Source organism: Tenrec ecaudatus, chromosome 9 (assembly GCF_050624435.1).
Source record: "Tenrec ecaudatus isolate mTenEca1 chromosome 9, mTenEca1.hap1, whole genome shotgun sequence".
NCBI classification, from domain to species: Eukaryota; Metazoa; Chordata; class Mammalia; order Afrosoricida; family Tenrecidae; genus Tenrec; species Tenrec ecaudatus.
The window spans coordinates 111534919-111552600 of NC_134538.1; the positions used below are offsets into that span (position 1 = coordinate 111534919).

Below are 17682 nucleotides of genomic sequence, written 5' to 3' on the forward strand. Positions count from 1 at the left end.
TGTGGGTGTTAATGCATGCACGTCAATCCTATCCATCCACTCACTACAGGAGAGCACTAGCGGAGTGCTAGGGTACGTACGAGCAGTACGTCTATGCATAAATAGAAACTATCATTAAAATAGCTTTATCCTGCATTCAAGCACACAGCACCATGTTTGGTATATTTTGGTGGAGAGAGGTGGCAGGAAAGGAGATGAGACAACAGGGTCTGTTTGCAATAGTCACCTTAATGAAACCATCTAACATCTGATTTGAGCAAGATAACATACAGTCAAACACAACTTGCAAAATAAGCATAAAAGATAAAAGCTGGAAGAGAATATTTGCAAATTATCTGTATAAAAATGAAACTATAAAACCAAGCAAGACAGCAGGTGGAGAGTGAGGAAGTGTACATCATATTCTAGTCCCTCTCAGAATCAAATCATAGCTAGGAACAGAGCGTTAAGAGGAGGAGGTAGTAGGAGAACAAGGTAAAGAAGAGTGTAACCGCCTCGGTGGACAGCTGAAAGAGAAATGGGTGGAAGCTGTCTTAGGATTCTCCTAAGCTGCGGTAGTTAGCTACCTTACAAAGGCTAGTTTTCAGGGACCAGGAGGGCATGAACCAGACTGAAGAAGGTCAAGGAGAAAAATAGAAGGAACTGAAGAGAAGAAAAATGAGGCAATTAACAAAAATATTCTGTCAATAATGGACTTAAAGGAAAAATAAATAGTTCTTGAAAATGGCTCATGCACAGGGAGGGTAGAGGGCGAGTGGGCTGGAAAGGGAACCAATTACAAGGATCTACATGTGACCTCCTCCCTGGGGGACGGACAACAGAAAAGGGGGTGAAGGGAGACGTGGGACAGGGCAAGATATGACAAAATAATAATTTATAAATTATCAAGGGCTCATGAGGGAGGGGGGAGCGGGGAGGGAGGAGAAAAAAGAGGACTTGATGCAAAGGGCTTAAGTGGAGAGCAAATGCTTTGAAAATGATGAGGGCAAAGAATGTACAGATGTGCTTTATACAATTGATGTATGTATATGTATGGATTGTGATGAGTTGTGTGAGTCCCTAATAAAATGCTTTAAAAAAAGAAAATGGCTCATGCAACCTTCACTACTGGTTTGTTGAGTTGCTACTATGTATAATGCACTGCCACTGAATCTATTCTGACTCGTAGCAACCCTATTAATTTCTAAGGCTGTGTGACTTTAGGGCAGTGGTTCTCAACCTTCCTAAGGCCACAACCCTTTCATACAGTTCCTCATGTTGTGGTGACTCCCAACCATAAAATTACTTTCATTGCTACTTCATAACTGTAATTTTGCTACTGCTATGAATCGGGCAACCCAAGTGAAAGGGTCATTGACCCCCAAAAGGGTCATGTCCCAGAGGTTCAGAACCTCTGCTTTAGGGGAACAGAAAAGCTCCACCTTCCTCCCTTGAAGGGGCTGGTGGATTTGAACTATGAATCTTGCCAGTCCACCGCTATCCACCAGTGTCACAAGAGCTCCCTAATATATACTGTATATACTCGTGTGTAAGCCGAGTTTTTCAGCAAAACAAAAAATGTGCTGAAAAACTGGGGTTCGGCTTATACACGGATCAGTGGTACCCCAGCGAGGTGCAACAGCTCGCGGGTGATTGCCGTTCCTCTGCTGTTCATTCAAAGCCCCACTGACACTGCAGGGCTTTGAATGTTTGTTTACTCACATCTAACCAATCAGAGCCGTCCTATGATGTCGCAGAAGCACCGTAGTGATTCACTTAGCCAGCAGCTCAACTGGTAAGGATGTGTCTGTGGCTGCGCTCCGTCTCTCCCCTCTGGTCTCTGTGTTAATTCACATCCTGCATTTCCCACCCTAGGCTTATACTCGAGTCAATCAGTTCTTCTGGTTCCCCAGGTAATGATTAGGTACCTCGGCTTATACTCGGATCGGCTTATACTCGAGTGTGTACGGTATATTAGATATCTGATTTTCTTACAAGCTGATGATCATTTCACCTTCTCCTGGAATTTATTAAAGGGGGGGGGATTCTATTTTCCTTCAGTCAGTCAGCATGCCTCATGGCTCCATCCAGGCAGCTTCAATGAGACTGATTTTGCCCTCTCGGTTCATGTGACCCCAGCACCTGAGCCCTCAAAATGGGCACATGATCAACACAGACCAATCAAAACCAATACACTTTATTGTTAGGACTTTGCTAAAGCCACTGAGAAAAAAGATGGTTATTTCCCCTGAGGCCCAGCTATGAAACGAGATATGCAAACACAAGACTGTGGGTACAGCAACCATGGAGAGCAGTTTACCTAAACATGTAAGTTGTCGCCAAAATGGGAGGGCGGAGAAGACTTCTGATGAAGTATCTGGACCCCTGAAGTCAAATTTATCCAAGCTCAGTTAGTCTTATATCAATAAATATCTTCTCGAACTAATACCACTTTTATTTAGATTTCAATCACTTAACTGAGTAAATACTGATTAATAAAACTACTAGCCCCAGATGAATGTAGCAGGCCTTTTTATATTTTACAGTCACTAAATGACTTCAGAGGAAAGCTACTGAAAAGATAAATGTATCTCATACTACCTTATTTCAAATTATAAACTCACAAAAAGTATTATAGGAATATAGAAATATTACAACTCTTTTTTTCTAATTTTCTTGATTCATAAACCTCTCAGATTCTCCATTAGCAACCAGGAAATGACAAGGTAGAATCAGTCGGTAATAAAACAAGTAGGATGTGATTGTTTGGTTTATTGCGCCAACCTGGCCAATGAACACATGTGAGATTAATTGAAGGGCAGAGAGATAAATGGCCAGTGTCTCCTTTTTTTCTCTCTTGTTCTTTGATGGTCAGACCAGTGTGACTGCCTCGCTAGTTCTCTGCCACAGATGGCAAGGCTCACTTCCTGTGACACATCCCTTAGAAGCCACATGTACCTACCTGTGGGATACAAATAGTCTTATCCAGCTCGACTCCCCAAATATATGTTAGACTTGGGACAATGCTTGCAACTAATGGTAAATGATTGTCAAGTTATCTCCCTTAAGACTCCTGCCATCCAGAGCAAGCAGACAGCATTGTTTCTCCCACAATAGGTAGGGCTCACTCCCTGCTGTTAGGGACAGTGGACTGCTTCCCCTGAAAGCTTAGGCAAAATAACATCCCCAGCTCTAGGGCAATCAAGGTTAGGCGGCCATCATGAATCTAGGACCTGCCCATCTTGTCAGATGTGTACCCTTAATCCCTCCTCTTCCTATTATGCATATACCTCCCCTCCCATTACTGTATTACCTATAGTACAACCCTTTCCTGTGACGTTGTCTTTACCTGTAATTAGGAGGCTTGCAGGTCCCCAAAAGATTTATAAGCCTTGGTTAGCAATAAATCTGTCTCTCTCTCCTGCCCTGTACCACCCAGAGCTGAGGTAAGCTGCTACCATGAATGTGTCTGACTCCATTATTTGAATCGCTCTTCTATCTCTCATATTCTCTATGACTTTACTTATAATCTGTACTTATTATCACTGTACAACTGTGCCTACCAGGTCTGTGATGATTTGTTAAGGGCTTGCTCCCCTGACATCTAGCCTGATGCAGCCTGGATGCGGGAGAAGCCACGTGGAGATGCTTACACGCTCACTGATTCGACTTTCCTCCTGCATTTGGCATCATTGAGTGTGTTTTGTGAGATTGAAGAAGACTTTGTAAATCAGTGTCACACATATGGGTTAATGATGCATTTATGAACTTGGATGGCACTAGGTTGGGATGCTTTCTTAATGTACACATACCCTTTATATAAAACTCTTTCTTATAAAATATGTGTCTATGAACTTTGTTTCTCTAGTCTACCCAGATTAACTCAGAGAAGAAGATAAGAAAGACAATATGAAATTAAGAAAAACAAAATTATGAAAGGAGGTAAAAATTTACAAAGATGGTCAATATTTTATATTAAAATAAATTTTAATCATTGTAATTAAATATCCCATGTACCAAAGATTGCATGTCATTTTAGAGAAATAGATACACTTAGAAATACATCCACATATATGTCACTATAGATAGAATATTATATAAACTGCCATTAATAATGAAATCAGTTATGATTCTGAAGAAATAGATGGGTCTTAAAAGAGCTTGTACTAAATTTTAAAGTGCATGCAATTTACATTTTGAAACTACCCCAAAGTGTTGGCCTAACTACAGATAACTTACTATATCAACAACTCAACTCACTGCCACTGAGTCTATGCTGTGAACCCCATGGAGAACCCCTGTGGCTTTGAGAGATGGTATCTGTTTATGGGAATAGACGGCCCATTTTTTCTCCCTTGGAGCTGCTGCTGGTTTTGATCTGCCAACCATGCGGACAGCAGCACGATGTGTAACCACTACACCGTCAGGACTCTTTACAAATTACTATAGTTGTACTGTACTAGTATTTCCAATGAGAAGTCATAATTACACTTTTCCTATATTGCCATAAACCACAAAGCATCCTCAGTACTTAAGGTTTATTGCCACTTGAATTCACCTAGGAGATTAAAAGGAAAAACCAATTCAGTAGTATACTTACATCAGCATGACAGCCAAATAATCCATTAGAAAAGGAAATCAAGTTATAGGATTTGTCACCCCAGAGCACTGTTGGATCTCCAGCAAGGGTCATTGAAGTTATCTAAAATAAATATAATTTTCTAAATTGATTTATTAAGTATTTTCATCTTAAACACATACATTTATATCATCTCACTTTTCCTACTTCAAGTAAACTAAACAAGGGAAGAATAGAATTATATCCAAAGGTGCTAATAATAATTCTAGCTATAACTTCAGATACATATTTCTCTAAACCTTAAGGAAAATCTTCCAGAAGGCCCAATATGATGGATCTTAAAGCACATATCATCAAAGAGGCAAGATTTTAACAAGTTGAATGGTGTACACAAGGCCTTAATATGTGCAGTCGTTAAAATTTGTTGAAGCAGTACCACAAATATTCATATCCCACTTTCCGAACTACAGTTTGAAAATTTATTTAACCATACTCAATGAAATACGGAGCAAATATTCATTGTTAATTTAAGAAAGTTACAGAAGCATATCCATATCCAGTTCCCTGAACCTAGAACATATATCCAGTGTACATTTTAAAATAGATTTAGAAGTTTGGTGAATCTATAAATGTGCTTTTCTGACTGTAGCTCATGGCCCAGCTGTGATTCACACCAGCTGTGATTCACACCATCAATTCAGGGCATCCTGTTCAGTATTCTTTAGAAAAAGTAATCCAAGGAAAGAGAAAGAGCAAATATCAGAATACAATGAAGACAGTTAAGGTAATAATCACTGTCATATGAAGCTTCAATTACACATGTTACCACAAAGGGGCTTCAGAAGTTTGTGAGAAGATAGAATTAAAAGATAATGGTATGCTGATGGTTGTACAATCTCCTTTATATGACTGAACTATTGAAATATATGATATATAAATGGTACCCCTCCCTAATAAAATGTAAAAGAAGAAAAGAGAAAAAAATGATTAGGGCAAAGACTGTACAGATGTGCTTTATACAATTGATGTATGTATATGTATGAACTGTGAAAAGAATTGTATCAGCCCCAATAAATTGTTAAAATTAATAAACAAACAAACAAACAAACAAAATAAATGGTACGCCAATAAAACTTTTTGGGGAACAAAGGATAATGGTATTGTTCCACAACATTTCTGAAGCGCCCTCACATGTGTGTCTGTGCGTATATATTTAGGCTGCTCACTCGCTGCCATTGAGTCGATTCCAACTAATAGCCAGCCTACAGGAAGAGTACAACAGCCCCTCCCTTCCCAAGACTGCAACTCCTTATGGACTAGAGGCGTCCTCTTCCAGCCACAAAGGGGCTAGTCGGCTTCAAACTAGCAGCCCCCGGCACCGCCAGGGCTCCTTCTAAATGTACTCCAACAATGGACTGTAAAAATGTTTGGACCATACACAACTAAAACATGGAGCAAATACTGCAAGTCATTGTAGGGAAGTAAATCTTGAAGTAGATCCATATTCAGTTCCCTGTACAAAGAACATACATCTAATAGCATAGACTTTAAAATTGGCTTAGAAAGAAGTTTGGTGATTCTCCTACTTAAATATATACACATACACACAAACACACACATATACATTCAGCTGAAGAAAAGGTCAGTTTCTGGCTATAAGGTGTTTTAATTCCAGAAAACTTTGTTCCTATCATTTTATACTGACAACTTCATTTTGAAATGATTTAAATGTTTTCAAAAGTTTAAGAAACTAATAATATGATTACCACTTTATATTTTCTAGAAAATAGCATTACTGCAAGAAAGGAAGATTAAATAAGATTGCATTGACTAAAGTCAGTGTGTTCAATAAAATCATATGATATAGTAAACTATTCGTGAGAATTATATAATTATTGGACAAACATTTCCCACTCAGGTGTCAAGGCACATAGGTTTGGATTACAGGTACGTTCTCATGCTGTCTCTGGTCCGAGAAGCTCACTTAGCGAATGTTGCGAGCAAGTTTTCTATGCGTGTGATCAATGTAAAAATAAAGGTTGAATAATGTTGGCATGATATGTACAAAGAGGAGTGCGAAGAACATACATGTATAAAATAAGCGGGGAAATCTGCTCTTGTTTAAGATGCACAAGAATCGCAAAAAAGGGAAAATGTGAGAAAAAATCAAGCAAGAGAGTTAAGTACCTGAGAATAATTTTCTGGTGATACATGTGGACTGCCATCATTCATGCAATAAACCAATATACTGCTCTGGATTTTTTCTAATATAGTCAAGTTTTCTGGAGTAAGGCCAATTAGATATTCTCGTGCCTAAAAGGCAAGGAGATAATGATTAAACATTACAAATGAAACATGATACGACCAGAAAATAGAATGCATTTGTTTGGGAAAAAGTTCATTAGGAAATAGATAAGTTAAAACCTTAGCCCAACGAGTACGCTCCTCACTAGTTAAAGCTGATACCCCAGGTCCATCGGGTTCGCTATGGCACCTCTTCTGAATGTATGTCAACTGCCTATGGAATATTTAAAGAGAGAGTCAACAAAAGCATAAGTAGTTTGAGGCAGTACATACATACAATGGAATACTACTCAGTCTATGGATATAGTCTTCATGCATATTACAATGTAGATAGAGCTTAAAGACATTATGCTAAGTGAAATAAGCCAATAAAAAGGCTTATTTATGTATAATCACATTTATATCAAAAGACAAGAAAAGGCAAATGTACAGAGACCAAATTTCTTAGAGGTTAAAGTGGGCAGTAGGGAGGGAGGTAAAGTCAGTTAACAGTGATGGAAAAATTCCGTCAAAGATAGGGTTGAATGATAGCCTATTATAAGCATTGTGCCAATAGGTTATGTACCTGTAAAAAGTGAAATTGGCAAAAATGAGATAGGTATATTTACATCAACAACAAGGAAAAAAGAGAGTGGCTGCGATAGTTGTTTACATACAACCGAATAACTAATGGCATTTGCTTCTTTGGTTTGGAAATTTAGGGTCATGGTTTCATGGATTAGCCCAGATAATTGGCCTAATAAAAGTGTTCAATGTTTGCTACTTCCCAGTTGATGATATAGTGCCCAGGTTCTTAAAACTTTGCCGGTGACCATCTAAACCACACCAAATGGTCTTTGTTCACCTGGCAAGACAGAGGAAGGAGAGTCAATACAGGAGAAATGGCACCTGGAATGTCTAGCTAATTGAATCTCTGAACAACTACGTGCCTCCTTTACCACAAAACCAGAAAATCTCAATGATGTTCAGTTACAATTACGAAACATTCCGATCAAAGAGTCCAGAGAATACTGAGCAAAGGGAGGTAACTATAGAAAACAGCGTCAAATTATCATTGACCCTAGACTTTCTGGATCCTTGGTGGGTGGATGAACCCTGAAAGTGTTGCTCTAACAATCTTTAACCCTTAAAACAAAAATAATGCAAGTCTTCCTAAAACCAAATGATAGTATGGCTTAACTATTAGAAAATACCTGCCTTGGGCACTTTGCTCTTCTAAGAACTATCTTTACAGGATCTGACACCATTAGCTCAAAAGATTACTAGTTAACCTTGGGTGGCAGTGAGTTTGTGAAATGAGGGAGACACAACTCTGAAAAGGTGAGAATGATCGTACAGCGGAAGAACGTTATCCGTATCACTAAACTGTACATGTCGGGACTGTTGGATTTTTGTATATTTTTCTGTGTAAATATAGGTGCCGCTGAGTCTATTCCAGCACCCCGATGTACAACAGAATGACACACTGCTCAGTCCTGTGCCACCTTCACAATTCTTATGTTTAAGCTCACTGTCACGGCCACCGTGTCAATCCATTCTGTTGAGGGTCTTACTTTCTTACTCTGACTTTCTATTTTACCAAATCCAGAGAACTGAAAACAGGGCTACAAACATTAAACTGCCCATCAATGTTCATTGCAGCACTATTAACACTAGCCAAAATGTGAAATGTCCATCAATAGATAAAAGAACAAGAAAAATCACACACACACACACACACACACACACACATGGAATATTATTCAGCCCAAAAGATAAATGAAGTCTTCCTACATGTTACAACCTAGATGTATGAACCTTGAAAACATTTGATGAGTGAAATAAGTCAGTCACAAATGGACACACATTGGGTGATCCTTCTTATACATGAAATAGGCATGAAATGAAAGCTTATTAGTGGTTCCCAGGGTGGGAGTGAGGCGGGGAACGTCATTGCTTGCGGTCAGTAAGTGTCTGTGAATGAGGGCACTACAGTCTTGAGAAACAGATGGTGGTCACAGCGCACAACGTGATGACCATAATCAGTGGCACTGAACTGGACATCTAATTGCAGCTGCACAAACTGCTGAATCAGAAAACGTTATTGGCCAAAATTAAAGGGTAATAAACAGATTAGTAAAATATTTAGAAAATCTTTCAGATTTGATGAAGCCCTCAAATTATCCAAGAGGACAATTTTTATCATGTTGAAAAAGGAAAATCCCATGTAAAAGATTTCTTATTATGCTATCATAATTTGTCTGAAACACTGTAAAAAATCAGTAGTTGATTCTTTAGTAGTTACAATCCACTCAAACCTCAAACTCACTGTCATCAAGTCCGTTCTGACTGGGGAGAAGGCCCCTGTGGGTCCCCAAGACTACCCGTCTTTAAGGGACTCGAAGTCCTCCTTTCTCCCAGTGAGCAGCTGGCTGGCTTTGAACTGCAGAGGATCACAACCCAGCTGTTAACCACTACACCACCAGCATTCCTTCTTTTTAAAGAAAGATCAGAAATCCAGATGTTTCTGTGAATTCTACTGACTGCTAAAAAGTGATTCAAATTCTTTGTTAGTTTACTCATTTATCCTGAGGATTACAAGTATTTGATTTCTAGAAGAATGGCTAAAAATGGCTTTGAGTAATACAATTAGTAAGTCTGATCTAATTACTAGGTCAAAAAATTATAAAATTATAATTACAACATATAAAATATCTTTGTCCAAGATATAAAAAGACCAACAAGTTTGCATACATCGGAATAACTCTAAAATTATAATAAAAATTTTAAAGTTAACTGATAGAAAATATTAGCAAAATGTCCAATGTTTATGACAGCAAACAATGAAAACTCGAAAATGGCCACTGGTAGAAAAATGGCCAAGTAAACACAGTATATACATTTCACAGGACGCTATGCAACAGTAAAAAAAAATCAGAAGTGACTATGATGGGGAGGGAGGGGGGGAAAAAAAGAGGACCTGATGCAAGGGGCTTAAGTGGAGAGCAAATGCCTTGAGAATGATTGGGGCAGGGAATGTATGGATGTGCTTTATACAATTGATGTATGTATATGTATGGATTGTGGTAAGAGTTGTTTGAGTCCCTAATAAAATGTAAAAGAAGAAAAGAGAAAAAATGATTAGGGCAAAGACTGTACAGATGTGCTTTATACAACTGATGTATGTATATGTATGAACTGTGAAAAGAATTGTATCAGCCCCAATAAATTGTTAAAATAAAAAAATTTTAAAAAAAAAGAAGTGACTATGAATATAAAATATCATTGCTTTACTATTGACCAAAAGGAGAAAATTACAGATACATACCAAAATAACATATTTTAAAGCATGTCCTGATATGACACCTAAAAAACCCTCACCCTCACTGTCATTGAGTCAATTCTGACTCATAGCAACCCAATAGGGCAGGACAGGACTCCCTCTCTGGGTTTCTGAGACTGTAACTCTTTACAGGAGTAGAAAGCTTTGTCTTTCTCCCATGGAGCAGCTGAGGGTTGCAAACTGCTGACCTCTTGGTTAGCAGCTCAACACAAAATTACTACATCACCAGGGCCCCTCCTAGAAAGCACACACACATGAGGAAATAAAATCAGGGCACAAAAAGTTTAGTCCATACAGTAAAAAATTGACATTTTGAACTAACTTCAAATTAAGAACTTCTGTTCATCACAGAAAACACCGTTACGAAGCCTCGGTAGTATACAGCATTTCTTACACTGACGAGACATCTTGAAGAGAACATTAAGTTAGTATGTTCTACAATTCTGTGAAGTTCAACACATAAAACTGATAAGGAGATCAGACCCAGAATCTATTTAAAAAAAAACCTCTTAGAATACTCAAACTGGTGGACGTGCTCACTGAAACAACCACTTGAGAAAACTGGCAAACTGACTGAATCTAATGGACACGTCCCTATGGCTCAGCAAGTCTTCTCTTCGGGTATGAATACTGGAGAGCAACTCATGCACATGTGCACTACTCACTTGTAAAGAAATGTGTACAGGTATTTGTAATAGCAGAAACTGTAAACAGTGGAAGTGACTGCCTTGGAAGTAGAGAAAAGCTTAGGAAGTGGATGGGGGACAAGGGGCTCCTGGGGTACTGGAAACTTTCTGTTAGCTGACTTGAATGGGGATTATCTGAGTAATTGGTTGTACATTTATGTGTGTAATATTGTACATATTACTTACACAGAACAAAAAACTTTATAAAACGTGTGTATCGACGCTTCTCAACATTTGTAGGACAATCTAGGAAGTTTGAATACAGTATGAAGAGATAAGTATCGTTAACTCTTTAAAAGAAGTATATCATTAGATGAAACTGACGGTGCTGTGTATGTATGTTTTAGAGATATGAACTAAAATAATTTGGTAAATAATATTACAACTGATATTTTCATTAAAAATAATCCAGGAGGGAGTGGGGCACAATGAGGTACAGATGAAACAACATTAATTGTTGAAACTAGCAGTTAATAGCTACTGAACTAAGGGATGAATACAAGGAGGCTTCATAAGTTAATGAAAAATTTCCATTATCTTTCAGTTCCACACACTTTTTGAAATACTCTCATCCATGAGGATTGCATTAGATTATCTTTCATTTTGCAATTATCCATAATAAAGTTTAAACTACATATCACATATACTTGAGTATAAGCCAACCTCAATATCAGCTGAGGCACCTAATTTTACCATAAAACTGCATACAAAATGTGCTGAAAAACTCAGCTATACACAAGTATATATAGTGTATATACACAGATAAATAACAAATGTTTGTGTACATGTACACATTTTAAAAAAATGTTAAGCTATGTGTCCATGTAAATTCATTGAATGAGGTCTGGAAGGATAGAAGACACCAAACTATTAACAGGGATTGTGGGGCAGGAAATGAAGGTAATATCTCAACTTTTTTCTTTTCTCCAAGAAGAATGTATTCATCTACCTCTCATAAAATTCAAATTTTGAATGAGAAATAAAATTAAAACAAATTTAAAAATCAACATATAAAAAAAATCCTTACTGCCACCTACTACAGAGACAATTCCGTAAATTCATTTTTTTAATCAAGCAAGAATCTCTGTCCTAAGAAGATTCAGGGCATAGTAGTTTGCAAACCTGAGAATCTCTGGTGGGGTGAGCAAGCATCCTTCATGCATTGCATCAAAGGCAAAAGCTCGGCCTCGACACAGCACTGCTATGTGGCTTGGCGAACACCCTTCACTCTCTGAATAAGGAACAGAAAACAAGACCCAAATTTCCAAACGTTAAAAAGGAGCAATGTTAATTATTTATATCCGAGAAAAGAAAGCAATCATTTCTCCAACATTTTATGTATCTGATTAGAAATATATTACATGAACAAAAAGTAAAAACTTAATGGAGCTTGTTATTATGATACACACACACACACTCGTGAAACTTGTTCATGTGAAACATCTAGAAATCCACAAGCATTTCAAATGCTTGCACCCCATGGAATCATATAAATTCCAAACTATTGCTAACTTTATTTAGGAAGGGGAACAAAGAGAAAGAAGAGTAGCAGAGGAATCCTGTAGGACAGTCATTTGAATTAAAAAGTCTCTTTCTATAATTATTGTAATGTTAATTGCTCACAGATAATTTAGTTGTAATAATGTCTAGCTATGGTTCACCTAATAACTTTCAATAAAGAGAGACAAAAATAAGGGCAATGCTCCCTCCCCCAACTACCATGATCCGAATTCTACCTTGCAGGACTGGATAGAGCAGAGGATGTACACTGGTGCATATGGGAGCTGGAGGCACAGGGAATCCAGGGTGGATGATACCTTCAGGACCAGGGGAGTGAGGGGCGATGCTCGGAGAGTGGAGGGTGAGTGGGTTGGAAGGGGGGAACCGATTACAAGGATCTACATGTGACCTCCTCCCTGGGGGATTGACAACAGAAAAGGGGGTGAAGGGAGACGCCGGATAGGGCAAGATATGACAAAATAATAATTTATAAATTATCAAGGGCTCATGAGGGAGGGGGGACCGGGGAGGGAGGGGGAAAAAAGAGGACCTGATGCAAAGGGCCTAAGTGGAGAGCAAATGCTTTGAAAATTATGAGGGCAAAGAATGTACAGATGTGCTTTATACAATTGATGTATGTATATGTATGGATTGTGATAAGAGTTGTATGAGTCCCTAATAAAATGTTTTTTAAAAAATCAGGGCAATGCATGTTCTAGTACCAGGGGGAAGGATGTGAGCCCGTCTGTCATTTGCTTGAAGCACTGAGTACATCTGGGACGCCCTGAAAAGCCAGCCTGGGAACCCTTTGGCACGCCCTAACTACCCGAGAACTGCTCACTTGCCGTGCACCTCAGACTACTCTGATATGTTACTATGTTTGAGGTGTAAGTCCCTTTACCAAAAGCACTCTTACATGACCTCTGAGCCCTCCCTCTAAAAAAGGACAACAGAAAAAGGAGAGAGAATTTCTAAGACAACTGGCACACATTTCACTGGTTTGCATTATACACAAGGAACTAGGGTAAGTGCCCTACACACATCATTCCCATGAAACATATTCATCTACTGCAAGGCAGGGGTCTCTGTGTGCCACTTATAAGAAAACGCTCCATTACCAGCTGAAAGATTGGCGTGTGGAATTCACTCAGAGGTCCCTTACAGACAGGTCCGGTAGTTTGTTTCTGACATAGCCTTGGAAGACCTACGGAGCAATTCTACTTTGCACACATGGGTGGCCATTGGTCAGGACCAACTCAATGGCCAATACAACTCCCACCACCACTGGAAGTTGGGCATCACCTGAAACACTATCACTTTTTTCTCTTGTAGTGAATGTCCTGAAGAACTAGGAGGTGGACTCCCTTGTGCCACATGGCCTTTTTCAAGCCGGTTCCTTCTCTTCCTCCAAAAATCCTTTTAAATTTACTTCTATTACCTTTTAAACATTATCAAATAAAAATGAGTCACTTGGCGTGATAGGCACTCTTGGTTAATGATAAACAGATGGTTCTCCATAGCTATGAATAGACACAACCTCTACAGAGTATGTGCTTGAGGGGAGAGGGCCGTCTTCTGAAGAACCCCTCCCTCTGTTAAGCCATCTTAGTGGGCTAACGGAGGGAGAACTATCCCACACCTCTAAATCTAGAACAGCCAGCAGGAAATGGTCACTTCTCCGAAAAACAGGAGCAAGAACTGCAAAGGGGGGTTCGCTCCAAGAAGCCAGAAGCTCGCGCAGCTCTTCCAGGCCTCGCGGTCTCGCGACGAGAGTCGTGTGAAGTCGGGACGGGCAAGCCGAGCGGCCTCTTGCCTGCCAGGCCCTTGCCGGAGGAGACCCGCGACCTCGCCCCCTGGCCTCCATGCGGCCGCTTTTCCACGGGCCGTGAGGCCGAGTGGCATCCGGAGCCCCGAGGGGGCCGGGGGACACTGACTGGCCGTGGCATCCTTGGAGCCCCAGCGCCCGACGCGCGGACGTTCTGCCGCCTGAGCTGGACGACACTCCTGCGCCGACTCACTCACTCGGTTCCCGGCGTGGTTGAAGACCAGACACCGCGCATCCACTCCCTGAGCGTTTCCTCGGGTGGGATGCTCGTGCACAGAAATGCAGGTCAGTGCAAAGCACCTGCACAGAAACGTTCTCGCAGCATTCTTTGTCCTAGCAAAGCCAGAAGCCCAAACAGACGAGAAGCGAGCCAAGTGCCCAGCAGTGAGGGAGAAGAAAATGCCAAAGCACCACGAGTGCAGGACTCAACGGCTGGGACGTCGTGGAGTGGACTTGGGGTAACACAGTCACAACTCCGTCGTGTCTACATACAGCCCGCGGAAATCTAGTCATCTAGAGTCGTCGCGGACTTGCCCAAATGACTCCCAGGTTAGGGGGCTCACACACAGAATGGCGGTAACGAAAGCATTCCTGTAATTAAACTGTTTTTAAAATGAAAAAGCAAGATTGGACCCTTTATTCGCTGTAATCTTGTTCCGTAATTTGCGATAGCTAGAGGTGGAAGAGAAAGGGAGGGGGCACTCTCTGCTGTGGGCTTCTTTGCCCTCTGGTTCTTGATTGCTTTTTGCCAATGGAAACACCAAAGCCAAAGAAGTCAAACTCAAGGCCATGGAGTGGATTCTGACTCATAGCAACCTGACCGGACACGGTAGAACTGCTCCTGTGGATTTCCCAGACTGCAACGCTTTACAGGTGTAGAAAACCTCGCCTTCCTGCGGATGGAAACACCAGTTTAAAAAAGATCAGAGGAACAAGAAGACAGGGTATATCTCATCCACAGACTTTTCTGCCTCGACGTCATCCTAGTATGGCTGTATTGTTCGATTGCACTCGGTGGCCTTCCTTCCATGACCCCTACTTTTGTTGAGTTCTAGTTATTTTGTGGGCCTCCCACCTGGTAGTTCGTGGAGTTTTACTACCTGTGCAGCTTCTCTTTGAGCACCCTGGTGGGACACAAACAAGTTAATGCTTGCCTGCTAGCAAAAAGGTTAATAATTTAGGGTTCAGGTCTAAAGGTCTGGTGATCTGTTTCCAAAAACTCAGCCACTGAAAACCCTGTGAACTCCAGTCCTCCTTGGGCACACGTAGGCAGGCCACCATGAGTCAACTCAGTGGCAATGTGGGTGCAGTTTGGCTGCTTCCCTCAACTTTGCCCTCGATTCTATCACAACCCTTCATTGCAATCGCTTGAGGCAGGTGCTGCTGAAACTTGAATGTCCCACCTCTAGGGGTATGAATGTCAGGATAGTAGGTGAAGGGGACAATGTGCCATGTAAGATATGTATAAATAATAACAATCATAATACATTAAGTGTTCGTGAGGGTGAAAGGTGGGGGGGGGGAGCTGGTATCAAAGGGCACAAGAAGAAAGGCAATGTTTAGAAATTGGTGATGCCAACAATATCCGCTTGATATGATGGATGGATTGTTATAATACATGTAAGAGCACCCACTAAAATTTAAAAAAAACTATAATCATAAACACCACCTGGAGGGCTGGTTAAAACACAGATATCAGTCACATCCCACTGTGATAAGGTTTATTGTGCCCTCCTGGCCTATAGGAACATGTGGGATTAATCAGGTTGCGGTTTGGAGGACAAAGAGAGAAAAGGCTTGGCAAGGCCTGCCCCTCTCTCTCTTGCTGTCTGGTGAGCGGAATGGCACGTGGCTGCTTTAGTTAGTGCTCTGCCTGAACTTGTGAAGTACACTACCAGGCTAGCCTGTGGACCTTAGCTCTCGAGGCTCCTTCCAGACCTGGTTTACCACGCTGCTGGTGGGTTGAGCTTGAGGCTGATGGATCCTGTCATCTTGTGTTGTTGAGTTTGATATCCCATCTGGGACTGCTTTGCTGAGCTCCTGATATGCTGACTGTTGGTGACCTGCCCTGCTGTTTGCTGCCTGTGGGTTGACTGTCTGCCTTGCCAAAAGGAAGACTTAACCATCTGCTTCCTTGACCTTGAACCCGGCAGTCCTTGAGTTGAAGGATTTCCAGTATATTCATTTTTCATGAAGTGAGTTGAACTGAGCCTTCTGTACTGCTGGGTGGACTAGTTAGCTGTTGTATTCCTTTGTGCTATATAAATCTATCCACATATATATATAAAAAGAACTGCAAAGGGCCTCCCGCTTTATTATCCTTGACTTACTCCATTTGCTTTCTGTACGTGCTGTTTGGTAACTAGGCATCGTCACAGACTAGTAAACTAGCCCCAGAAAAGAGAGGCTGGACTTCTTCCACACAAAGTGGGATGTGTTTAGGTGTGATTTAACATCAACCCAGGATGGGGGCCTAACTTCAAGGAACCTTGGCTGATAATGTTGTAAGCTGTTCAACTGATCGTGGCCTCTTTGTTCTATGATTAATAAACACGTGCTGACCACACTGTTAAAACAGTGTCTTGTCTGTGCTTTGCTCAAAACAATCATTGAAAGCTCATGACTCAAAAAAAAAAAAAAAAAAAGAAAGCTCATGACTCTCGTAAACTGCATGTGCAAATCCATGAGTGTAACAGGATGAACTTGGGCTAAGTTAACAGGGATGAAAGGCATAAATGAATTAATCATAATGATTTCTTATGGGATAAGTAAAAAAACAAAAGTCCTAATAGTAACTGCTTTAGTGTCTCTTAGCCTCAGCAGTGTGTATCTTATCCTCTCCCCTTACAACCTGCAAGTGGGCCTCAAAAAGTTTGTGGAAAAGTTCTATACCTTTTAGCTTCACTTTCTCCATGAACTTTTTTAGGCCCTCTCATTCTTAAGTTCTCCAATTTTCTCTTTATCCAAGATGGATTACAAGGCTTAGCGTTATAATTTAGTTCTTGTAAAAATGTATTGCCTCTTCCTCTGTACCTGTTAAATGCTGCCCAAGAGAACACACATTTCCTACTGCCAACATGTATGCTGTTGAAGTTAGGGGCTGTCGAGCCAGTTCCAGGAAGCAGCGACCCTGTGTATGACAGAAGCAAACACTGCTGGTTCTACGTCAGCCTCCCAGTTGTTATGTTGAGCCAACTGTTGCAGCCAGTCTCAATCCAGCCTGCCGAGGGTCTTCCTTCTCGCTGCCCTTTACTTTACCAACTGTGACGACCTTTTCTTCTAGGGAGTGGCCTCCCTGAGAACCTGGACAACGAAAGATAAAGCCTCACCACCCTAACTTCGAAGGAGCATTTAGCTGCACTTCTTCGGAGGCAGATTCGTTTGCTCTTTCGGCAGCCCACAGTAATTTCAATATGCTTCACCAGCACCGTCATTCTTCACGTCTTCTTCTGCAGTCTTCCTTACTCAAAGTCCAACTTTCACATAC

General features: G+C 40.7%; 1 protein-coding gene across 2 annotated transcripts in view; it reads right to left on the reverse strand.

Annotated features, from left to right (window-relative positions):
• CROT (carnitine O-octanoyltransferase) overlaps nt 1–17682 on the reverse strand; it is a 54069-nt gene that overhangs the window by 11820 nt on the left and 24567 nt on the right. For both annotated transcript variants that reach the window (XM_075558463.1, XM_075558462.1), the window contains exons 6-9: nt 11993–12101; nt 6983–7076; nt 6746–6871; nt 4580–4681 (exon numbers count right to left, since the gene is read on the reverse strand). In XM_075558463.1, coding sequence (XP_075414578.1) covers nt 4580–4681; nt 6746–6871; nt 6983–7076; nt 11993–12101 — 431 coding nt within the window. The remainder of the gene's footprint in view (nt 1–4579; nt 4682–6745; nt 6872–6982; nt 7077–11992; nt 12102–17682) is intronic.